The sequence below is a fragment of the Anser brachyrhynchus genome (assembly GCF_964034855.1).
Source record: "Anser brachyrhynchus genome assembly, chromosome: 5".
In the NCBI taxonomy this organism is placed as follows: domain Eukaryota; kingdom Metazoa; phylum Chordata; class Aves; order Anseriformes; family Anatidae; genus Anser; species Anser brachyrhynchus.
Window position 1 is genome coordinate 47,885,591 of NC_137699.1, and position 12,403 is coordinate 47,897,993.

Here is a 12,403-nt window from a genome sequence, read left to right on the forward strand (position 1 = left end):
AAAGAGGACAGGTAACTGAGTAACACTCATACAAACGGAGATAGCATAATCAAATACTTTTGTGATTTATCATGAACTCACAAGGCCCTAATTGCATGCTCTTACGTTAATTTCTTTTTACAAAAATACAAACATACCTACTTGGCCAGTTGCCACTATGTTGGTAAACTTGGGGTGCTGATTTACAGTGAGGCACAAAATATCATCATTGTGTTCTTGGTAAAAAGACTGAGAACCTAAGATAAAAAACATTAAAATCCAACTTTAATTAAAACATTTATACACACATAGACATGTTTATAAACTTATAAGACACGTATATAAACTTTATAATATTTGTTAGAGAAAAATATTATGATGGTATTACAGTTTGGAGCTTAAAACCAGCATACAGAAATCCTTAATTTTTTATCTTGATTTTAATATGTAATACTCAATAACTCTGAACTGTTCCCTAAACAAAGTTTTACATCTACATTTCATTTTAGCAGGCAAGTTCCAGAAAGCTAATGCCAAAATAATCAAATCTTTACTTCCTTCAAAATTCAGTTAGCAGAAAGATTTAAATATATAAAGCTTGCTCATGCAGATATTAGGAATTATCTCTACAGACTGCATCTTCAGCAACAGCAAATAAAAATATTACTTTTCCCATCTAATTTTATTAGATTTAAAGCATACCAGTAACTTCATAAACTATTACTCCATATGTGATAAGAAACATTTTCCTCAAGTAGGTTTTCTCTTACCTGTTGCCACGTTATACAAGATCCCAATAGATGCAGTATGATATATTACATCGGCACCATCGTTCAAATAGTGCACATTGTTTCTGCAGTCCTTGCCTCGGTACCCAAATACCAGCTCCAAAATTAGGTCCTAAGAAAGATATTTAAATCTATTAGATAATCAAAAACTTAAAGGAATTATGAATTTTGCAGTCTTTTCCAGGATTTTATTTTTCAAATATGTCCTTATGAAGTAATGAAAGAGGAGTTTAATGATGTCTCAAACCAACAGAAACTGAGATCTTGCCTATTTTGTCAGCTTAGAAACTCTGGCCCACAATCTAATTCCACTTGGCAGTTAGGAATGTTGCGTTACCACCTAAAAATTCTGGAACATTGCTGACAAAAGATTGGTTTTTTATCCTAAAAGAAGCATTTTGTTAAGTCATAAAAAATATTTTAGTTCATATAAAAAACTGCATTTTTCAAGGTTAGGTGAAATTTCCACTTCAGATTAATCACAAGTGAGTATATTTATTTGCATTGGCTATATACTAGGAAAAGTGCAGGAGCCAAAGACATTATGAATATATATACACATATATATATATATATAAAATTAAACTTAACTGTTAATAGTGAGTTTAAAAATTTTAAAAGAAAATTCAATAATTTTTACAATAACAGATGTTTTATTAGTGACAATACACCCACTAAGAATAAAAAGTTATCTGAACAAGACATACTGTTGTCTACATATTGCATTTAAAGGGTTTTATTCTTAATAAGAATGAAGCCATGCTCCGTTTAGTTTGTGGGAGATGTAACATTATTTTGAGGATTTACCAAAATGAAAAAAAAATCCTCTCCCACTTTTTTGTTATTTACTCACTATTCACTATTTCAATCTTTGATAAATTTAAAATGAAACAATCATTTAGCATGTCCACAAACGTGTCAATTTCTGGCAAAAAAAAGAAATCTAAAAGGAGAGGGAGGAGAGATCAGTGTGCCTTTTCTTACCTCTATAGGTCTCTTTTTTTTCCCAACATTATTTGTCTGAAGTTTCTCTGGCTGTGGCAACGCCCTACTAACTGGTGGTCTGAAATAAAGAACTGTGAATAAGAGAAGGCTGTCCGTCACCCATTCCATACTAACACAGTACCTTCTAACCTGCTACTGTACAAGAAAAACTCCTAGCACCAGCCTGCTTAACTGATATTTGCATCCATCTTTAAAAGAAATGCCTCTGTCAACGGAAAAAGCAAACGCCCTTGATTTCAGAAGTGTTAAATATGCTAAGTTTTCTGACAATTCTTCCAACAACAATCCATGAGGTTAATGAAAAAGCTTGTTTTTCAATGAATTACAATTGATCTAATATTCTTGGTTTTTAATGCTGTATTCTTAAGGTATTTCTTTCTTTTCCATACCTGATTGTTCTAAATACTTGAGATCATCATTCCTGCTTCCCACAATCCTTCAGTAGGCTCTACCTTTTCCTGTTGTAACACTTGGTAAAGAGCCCCAGGTACACCTTTCTATTCATTCTTACATCGATAGAAGCAAGTTATTGAAGAACACTCAGTTGAAAACAAATCATCACCATGCAAATGCATGACTATTAGCCATAACATATGTTCCACTGTTCTGAATACTCCAGATTTAAGAAATCTAAAATAGATATGACTGATAAGATACCTGTAGCATCTTTCAGATGATGTTCAAGTTTATACAGAAAGAAACATAGAAACAAATTTTATTGATCAAAATTAGACAATTATTTCTAGTACTCTGCAGGAGCAAGTTGATTCTAAATATGCAACACATGTAGCCATGGGAAAAAAAAAGTAAGAAAGACACTTGAGAGGAACGATTCATTTAAAAATAAACTATATATAGATTCAGTGAAATTCAGATTACTTAATCCAGGGGGTAGTGTAGCAAACTAATATCATACATAAATCAACACATTGGCTCTCTCTCATACTCCCTTTTAGTATGAAGTAATTTATCTTTTAATTAGATCTTTGTTCAAGCAATGACTTTGATGCAATTAAGCACCATGCTATTTCTAAGAAAAATAGATAATGATTTGCTTATATACTGTATGTTTTGAACTACAAAGTTATTTCAATTATTCAAATAAGACACCATTTTCTGAGCTTTATTACATTCTTCCACTTTCCCTGTCCAATTTGAATACAATTCATAGGTTTATCTCATATGACAAATAAAAAACATCTGTATGTATTTTAATGCAAACTATACCGCAAATATAAACTGTGCTCTGAGATACTTTAGTTACTTCCTCTATACCTGAAAACCTGTAAATACTTATGAAAAAATGTACAAAAGAAAACCATATGATTACAAATCTGTCTGCTAAAAAAAGTCAGATTGCCTGATCACCCAAACATGATTAAGTTCAATAAAACCGTCTATGTAAGACATAGCCAGAAAGAGGTCCTTGAAATATTTCATTCAGCAACATAAATCCAGATTCTATAAAATATAAAATCTTAACATTAGAAAACACAAATCCAGATGTAAAAATAAATATTATTATTTTACACTGGATAGTTAACACAATGCATCTTTTCACAGGGAAGAAATATAAGGTGTATTAAACTAATTTTTATGTATTTCAAAGGATTAAATAATTAAAGAAAAGACTGAAAATTCAGGTCATGAAAGAAAATAACTAAAGTTCATATTTCATATTTATAAATAAGTACAAATTTTATTAATAGCAAACAACACTAATTGAAAAGATTTATAGAGAAATACTTCTATAATTTCAAACAGAATGATAGGCTAACACTTGTGTGTTTTTTTTTTTTGCTACTCCAAAATTCTTACTCTTGCAGAACAGACTTCTAAGATAAACCTGCAGTCAAGGCAAAAGCTACGACATCTACCATATATAAGAACGCAGGTCTGAAAACAAGTCCAGTGTGGACATGCACAAAAGGTCTCCTCACTCGGAAACAAATATTAAGAGATGACAATTATATTCATTCTTTCTGTTCTGCTTTAAACATGCTTGGTGGGAATGTAACCACAGACTTCATTCTCAGAGATCCTCAGTTAAAGATCTCTTTTTCCTCTCTGAAGACGCCAGTTAGAAGGAATTCATACACATGAATCGTATTCACAATATTCATATATAGAGATCAATGTCTGCCCTGCTCCCATCCCCTCGTGAGGAAACTGCAGGCTGCCATGAGGCCTCCCCTCCTCTGCTCTGGGCTGAAGAAACCAAGGGACCTCAGCCTCTACTCATACATCTTACCCTCTAGACCCTTCACGATCTTTGTAGCCCTCCTTTGGACACTCTCTAATAGTTTTATATCCTTCTTATGGGTGGCGCCCAAAACTGCACACAGTACTTGAGGTGAGGCCATACCAGCGCAGAGAAGAGCGAGACAATCCCTTCCCTTGACCAGCTAGCCATGCCGTGCTTGATGCACACCAAGATATGGTTGGTCCTTTTGGCTGCTAGGGCACACTGTTGACTCACATTCAATTTCTGTTCACCACAGCCCCCAGATCCCTTTCTGTGGGGCTGCTCTCCACCCTCTCCTCTCCCAGTCTGTATGTGTATCCAGGGTTGCCCCGTCCTAGCTGCAGAATCCGGCACTTTCTCTTGTTAAACTTCATATTGCTGGTGATTGTCCAGCCCTCAAATTTGTCAAGATCTCTCTGCAAGGCTTCTCTACCCTCGAGGGCGTCAACAGCTCATCCCAACTTAGTATTGTCTGCAAAATAACTCAGTAGACCTTTAAGTCCTACACCCAAGTCATTTATGAAAATATTGAAGAGAACTGGCCCTAAAATGGAGCCCTGCAGAAATGCACTGGTACCTGGCCACCACCCTGACGTAACCTCATTTACTATAACCCTTTGAGCCTGAACCGTCAGCCAATTGTTCACCCACTGCAATATGCATTTATCTAGCTACATGCTGGACATTTTGTCCAGAAGGATACTGTGAGAAACAGTATTGAAAGCCTTGCTGAAATCCAAAAAGATTATATCAACCTGCTTCCATTCTACCAACTTTTGGAGCTGAGGGAAAAAAAGCAAAACCACGCATGTACTGGGCTACATCTACATAAGCTTGTTGGCCGGTACAGAAACTAAGGAACACATCTGATTTCTGTCAGTAATCCCAACGTACAATTTCACGAACACTCTTGAATCATTACTGGCTCTTGAACATCTCTTTTCAGGTCTTATACTGGATGTGAAATTCCCAGCATCCTCAGCTATTTTTCAGATTCTTTCTCCTGTTCTGTCTTATCACCACTGACTCCTAGCATCTTTTCATCAAGTCTGTCATATTACAATGGTATTACCACTACGCGTGATCAAAATTCACTTTTTTTTTTAATAAAGAAACTACATTTTTATTTATAGGTTTCTAAATCATCTATAGAAAGCATTCCCAATTGATCATAATGTTTATCATATTAGGCAAATATAGAAATAGGTCATCAGGAAAAATATTTGATCATATCACAGTAGATAAGCAATTTCACTTGCAAATACTCTGATCAAGATCTCCCACACATAATACAGATCTCCTAGTGTCACATGGAAGCCCTCTTAACATTGCGTGCTAATGAAATCCAGTAACTATCCAATCAAATCAAACTACTGAAATGCATGAACAAAATTCAAGGACACATTCTTTATGGGGAATGGGTTCTCTGAAAGCACTTCAGTGATACAGAGAATAAAAAATTGCCCTTATTCATTCAAGTAAATGAAGACAGAGAGAGGGAAAAAAAGAGGAACTAATACAGCCCAGGTCCAATTAAAAAGCTAACTAAATCTAACGGCTTCATTAAACTTCTTCTTTAAAAGAGGTAAATTTGCATTAAAATTCCCCTTTCTTTCATAAAGAGCTCTTTTTTTTTGATATCTGTTTGGAAATGTCACAATGTTTGATATAGAATATATATATCCCAGAATATTATCAAATAACTTTTTTTTTTTTCAAACGTATGTATGTAAGAAGTACTGCTTAACACTGAACAAACTCTAGCGTCTATGATCTCTGAAGCTAAATGGAAAAATAATAAATAGTTCTCTGAATATCAAAAGTATTTGAAAAATGCATGGAGTTAAAAAGTTAAATGAACTGCACGTACCCAATATTTATCCTGTTATTTTACAGCTAGGAATTCTATTTACTGAAGTATATCTAATGACTACTTACTGAAGTATATCTAATCAAAAAGGTTTCTAGCCAAAGACAAATCCAGCTGTCAAAGACATATCAAGGACTAAAGAAAATCACACTGCCACCTTATTCCACTGTGAAGTATCAATATCTAAGCCCACAAAAACACCAGCACAAATGTTTGGGCAAAAATCCAAACATTACTGAAGAAAAGAAAGTAGAAAAAGATACACTACTCTTGCAGTTCCAGAAAGTCTTCATAGCTGAGAGAGAAGCATAATTTCTAATACTTGTCAGACAGCAAGGAAATCTTTAGATGTGTCTTCCTTTAGATTACATTTCAGGCAGTACATGGAACAAGAATGTCAGATTATAGATCTAAGTCATCTTGCAGAAATTTCTCTTATTACCTTGAACAGCAGACTAAAAGAAGCATATCATTAACTAAAATCACTTTTTAAATTATTAAAAATCTAGTAGCAAAAAAGCAAATTAAGATTTCAGATCAAAGGCAAGAGACGACCTTACCATCAAAAAAAAAATCTGAAGCAAGAAGTTCAAATTCTAGAGAACTGAGTCCTATTCTCTTAGGACAATTCCTAACTAGACGGTTATAAAAATAGTTTTATTCCCATCTCTGTTTAGACCTACCAAAAAGAAAAAACACATTAATTCACAGAAACACTATTTTTTTTTTTTAGGAGGAGCTACGCACATTCATCATTAGTCAGAGGTCAGTGCTATTTGACTACTGTTGCAAAGGAATATAAATATCAGAGACTAAGAGAGGACTGCACAGGTCTGGAGAGATTCAAAGAAATGGAAAGGATGCAGCTAGAACAGCAGAGGAAATCCCTGTAATGATGTGCTTTTGAAATAAAGAAAATGAGAAGTAGGTTCAACAGGTTTTTCCCTAAAAAAACAACAACAAAAATAAACTAAGCTTTATAGTAATAGGGAAGTTGACAGCCCCGCAGTACAAGTGAGTGAAGAGACTGCTGCTGAGCAGGCAGGCTCCATGCAAAGGCTGTGTGTAGCCTCTATCAGTTTCACGGATGGGGGAAAGGGAAGATGGAGCAAAACTGATCAATCCACTTCCTGCTCACTCTAGCACACTCCCAAATATTTTATATTTTTGATTTCTGGGTGATGATTGCCAACCCAGCAAAACAGTCTTATTACTATTACTGTTGTTATAGGAATTCATAAAAAAAATAGCATAAGGAGACCTTCTTCAACTCATCATCCTCACATGTGACAAAGAGCACTCAAGCCTCACTTCTTTCCCTTCCTTTTTCCCCCTCTTTTTTATTTTCTTTTCCCTTCATTTATGACCCTGCAAGATAGGGGAAAGTGAAAAAGCAGAAAAATAAAATACAGTAAAAGAGTGTAAGAAAAAGCTTAAGAAAAATTTCATGTTTTTTTTTTTTTTTTTTTTTTTTCCAGAAAAAATAAGCAGTAAAAACTGAAAATACATGGTTCTGGCACAGGTTTATGTTACTGGAACCAAAATGACTGGAACTGAAGATTTCTCTCCTGCTTGGATCTAGAACATGGCCTTCTTCTAACATTGCTGTCTGCTAATTCCTTTTGATGGAATGGGAGAAGTAAAACAACTTCGTGTTATGCAACTGATTGTAAAGACCATCTGTACTTAAAGTCTGTACAGACAGACAGACATGGATACAGGTTGATGCTTTTCCTTAGCCAATCAGAGTTGACACATTATCATACAGAAGAATCAAATGAATAAAGTTACTAAGAGGACTTGACAATTTACAGTCAGTTACATACATAAATTTTTAGATGACCTGTGAGGTAAGTACCCATCTACGAAACACAAACTACAGTGATTCAGAGCAGTGGAACTTGAATGCAAACTACAGACACATATGTATTTTTTTCCCCAGTTAAGTTTCAGGGTGCACTTAAAAGCAGGAATGTTGAAGAACACCAGAATGTATTTTCCAAGTGCTTTTCTAAAGTTTCAAAAGATGAAGGTATTTTTTACCTGCTAGTTATGTGCAGAAAAATGACTAATACAGCACACAGTGGTCATATATTTGCAAGTACAAGATTGGCTGCATGCTCATACAATACATGCAAAAGATGGGTGGGAGAACATGAATAACATTTTGGGGTGAAGGCACTCATGAATGGGGTCAGTTTGAACATGTGGAAGAAGAGGTCCAGCCATCTATCACAGGGGAAACAAATACCTCAATTATGGCACTTCACTTTCAACATGACAATAGAATCAGTATTTATACATTATTATTTCTTGTTAGGAGACCATGAAAAAAAGGAATAATAGAAGCAATTTGAAGTAGTTTACGAACAAGAAGAAATCCCTTTTTCATGCTTTTTGATATAATTTCAATATTATCAATATTGCTACCCACTTAACTTGCATGGTGATATTGCACCTCACTCCCTGTATTCATTATTGATATCAAGTATCTAAAGTCATTAACTGAACAAAGGATGGTCAGCTGGATTTTCCTTTTCTGTGGTTAACAAACTACCACTGGTTCTTTGAGTTCCATGACAACTCATGATAATGTCAATTACAACATTTATTTCTGTCTTGAAAGTTAATGTTACTGTGAGCATGATTTCCTAGAGCAAATTGCAGTTGCTAGTACAAATGAAAAGCTCCTTCCTGTGAGGGTCACCAGAGACACACTTTGTACTTTGGGTGGCTTGCACAGAACTTAACAATTGATTTTGCAGTAGTCGTCAGCATAAAGTGACTTTCACTGTCCTCCCCAAAAGGTGTCAACAAGTATGAAGGAGAGAATGAATTTAAAAAGTAAGGAGCTTTTGCATTAACTTTTGGTAATATTTTCAAAGTCGTTTGTGAAACTTTAGACATCTGATTTCCATTAGAAGATAATGAAACCTGGTAGTTTCAAAATAAGGTCCCTGACAATGTTTAGTCATCATGATTTCCACATGTCCTGTGAGTAGGAAGTTGCATTTTGTATACACTAGTGCAGATGTAAGTAATTTAATACTTCAACACTTAAGCGACATGTACACCTTGACACGTCAGGTGAATCTCTTGAAACAAGTGTAAAACCTTCCACAACTGAGGTGGAAAGCCGTCAGCTAGGAATTGGACTGAGTGTTAATTTATACATTTCAGTAACTAGTATTACAAATTATTATTTGTAAAACTTAGACACGTTTAACAGTCCGTATAGTTAGTTTTATATTGGTAGGTAAAGAAATACCTAGCTTAATATATTGAACAGAACAATAACACATATATACACAGTTTGTAAGTAGTACAGTAATATTCTGAAGAGTAGTAGGTGCATGGTATAGCACCCAACATGACAGATGGCTTTTCAAGGAAAACAAAGGATGACAGTAAAATATGGAGCAGAGAGCAAAATAAGAGCATTACCTGGAACCTCTTTTCAGCAGCAAATAAGAAAGAGAAAAGAATTAGTTATACAAGTCTATATGAAAGCTAAGTGTCAGTGAATTATTCATAGAAAATTATTATTAACCTTCAGATTTGTTTACTTCTTTTTAAACACAGGAATTACAACTTCATAGGCAGTGTAGATCTATTATTAGTACAGGTAGCTCCAATTCATTTAAATGGGAATTATGAACAGGTACTGACATGAGAGTATAATTCTAGGAATCGTTCCTACTGTAAACAAAAAAAGAAAGCAGAAAGAGACCCCAAAAACCTTTGAAGTGTATCAAGTGTTTAAAGAGTTGGCAAATACAACACTCAAATAACTTAAAGAAGGGTTTAGCAGGTTTAACTTCCTTAAAAGAGCTCATGGATAGAAAACTCAACTCACTACTGAAAACAGATGTTCAAGTACACTTATAAAAATATATTCAGTTATAATAAATTACTATTATCTCAGCTAATAAAAGTAGGGGGTACTAAGCACTTCTGATATATAATTACTGTGTTTTTTCATGATTATATAATTTAGTTTATGTTGACTGAAGATATTTGGACATGTATTTTACAAATTTGTTGCACTGGATGGTTTTTCTCAGTCATGCATGAGGCATACTCCTGTAATTGACTAGCAAAAAGTCACTACTAAGTATCAGAATATATGGGTACGTACAAATTATTCTTTAACATTCGTACTATGCATAGGAACTTTTCATTAGTCTGATTAGCAGGTACACCTTGTTTTGATTTGCTTTGCTTTTAAGAGATATCAAGCAATTTGGCTGCTGTGAGAAGGACACAGGCACTAAGTTTAATGTTTTTAACCTCAAGGTTAATGCCTGGCACTAATACACATTTCAATGTGCAGAAACTGATACTAGACAGAAAAGTTAGCTTCAAGAAGTTCTGCTTTTCTAAAACCCTTTTTAAAAAAGTTAATGTAAGTCTTCAACTTCCTTGTTATTTAATTTACTCTGCAAACAGGGTGAATAGAACAAGGGAAGCTGCTACATGAAGGTCCATTATTATTGTTTTTCCATTGGTATTGTTTTCCATTCTGATTCCCAGCTTCTCCCCTCTCTTGAATCATACAAGTTGACAGAGGAAAGGAGAGGATAAAAAAAGATATATTTTTTAAAATAAAAAGAAATTTGGACTTTGTACTGTTTACATTCATATTACAAGCCACTACACTGGCAAGCAGAATTGTCTAATTGCATTCCATATATTTATTCAAAACAATAAAGATATTTGTATAGAAGAGCTGAATTTCTCTTGCAATGATGATTAGAAGGTGGTACATGTGAGGTGACTGACCTAAGTTCAGATAAAATTATCCTTATTTCAAAAGCTTCCTCCCCCCCCTCTCATTCCCTTGAAAAGTACAGTTTAAGTTTATTTACTGTGTATGTCGGGTCAAAAGAAATTATTCACGTCTGGGTCAGTAAAGGACTAGTTTGTGAATACTTTGCTAGTTCCCTTCCCATTATGAATACACAAAGATTTAAAATAGTTTATGTATTTTTCATAAATCATAGAATCATTCAGGTTAGAAAAGACCTCCAACATCATCTAGTCCAACCTTTAACCTAGTACTCAAGTCCACCACTAAAACATGCTACTAAGTTCTACATCTACACATTTCTTGAAGACCTGCAAGGACGGTGACTCAAACACTTCCCTGGGCAGCCTATTCCAATGTCACACAACCTTCTCAGAAAATAAATTTCTCCTAAGATACAACCTAACCCCCCTCTCATCCCCACTCCCCAGTTCAAATTCAGGTCATTTCCCCTCATCATATCACTTGGTGCTTTGGAGAAGAGCCTGATCCCCACCTCACTACAACCTCCTTTAAGGTAATTGTAGAGCACAATCAGGTCTTCCCTGAGCCTCCTTTTCTCCAGGCTAAACAACCCCAGCTCCCCCAGCTGCTCCTCATAGGACTTGTTCTTTAGACCCTTCACCAGTTTTGTTGCTCTTCTCTGGACACGCTCCAACACCTCGATGTCCTTCTTGTAGTGAGGGGCCCAAAACTGAACACAGTATTTGAGGTGTGGCCTCACCAGAGCTGAGTACAGAGGGACAATCACTTCCCTAGTCCTGCTGGCCACGCTATTTCCAATACAATCCAGGATGCTGTTGGCCTTCTTGGCCACCTGAGCACACTGCTGGCTCATATTCAGCCGGCTATCGACCACTACCCATTTTTGCATGCATTCTTCACATACAAAAAAGACCTGAAGACAAAAAATAAAAATTGGAAGCAATATTGCCACAATGCCTGGTTTTGAATTGCATGTGGGAGTAGATGCAGAGCATCTAAAGAAATTTCAAAATATCTATAATACACAGAGATCTTCCCATACAAGAGATCTTAGCCCATGTACTGAGTAATAACACCTATTAAGAACACATGATAGGGATAACTATGAGAGAGAAATGCTTATTTATTTTGAAAAATTAAACTGGAATTCTCTGTTGGCACAGCTGTTCCTATATAAGGTATATTAATCATAGTATCCTCCCATTAACAGTGACAGATAGTGAACACTTCAGGGAGTATGAGAGCAGGCTAAGAATGCAGTGATATCCTCCAGATTAATTTCCCAACCTCCAGAGGTTTGCAGTTCAGGGAGTAGTTGAGCCAGAAGTGTTTTCAGAATTAACCATCCGTGATGTATTTTTCTTCTGAGCAATTTAACCAGCATAAAAACATACTAGGACAGAACGTTAAGTAAAGGATAGAGATGGTTTTCTGACTTATTTTGTGATGTTGAATATCCATAAGGCTATTACATAACTTTATACATACACTAGGCATCTTTTCACATAAAAATGCATCTTCTAATATTATTATTCAGCAAATATAAATAATTTGAATTACAGACACATATAATTGCTGCCTCAAAGCCCACACAATTTTGTGCATTTGATAAAAGTTAAAACAAATATTCCCGTGTCAGTGATATATTATGATAATTCTATTTCATGAGGGAATGATATATCATTACTAAAGCAAAATGAATTGACATTGTTTTTGCCCACCTG

General features: G+C 35.0%; 1 protein-coding gene across 7 annotated transcripts in view; it reads right to left on the bottom strand.

Annotated features, from left to right (window-relative positions):
* The window catches only part of EML5 (EMAP like 5), a 112,919-nt gene that overhangs the window by 24,723 nt on the left and 75,793 nt on the right, over positions 1–12,403 (bottom strand). For 5 of the 7 annotated variants that reach the window (XM_080592993.1, XM_080592994.1, XM_080592992.1 and 2 more), the window contains 3 exons: positions 1,752–1,830; positions 750–879; positions 138–236 (listed from right to left, as the gene is read on the bottom strand). In XM_080592993.1, coding sequence (XP_080449119.1) covers positions 138–236; positions 750–879; positions 1,752–1,830 — 308 coding nt within the window. Of the gene's footprint in view, positions 1–137; positions 237–749; positions 880–1,751; positions 1,844–12,403 lie in introns of those variants that run through there. The other 2 variants (XM_080592996.1, XR_013951554.1) reach the window with 2 other exon arrangements.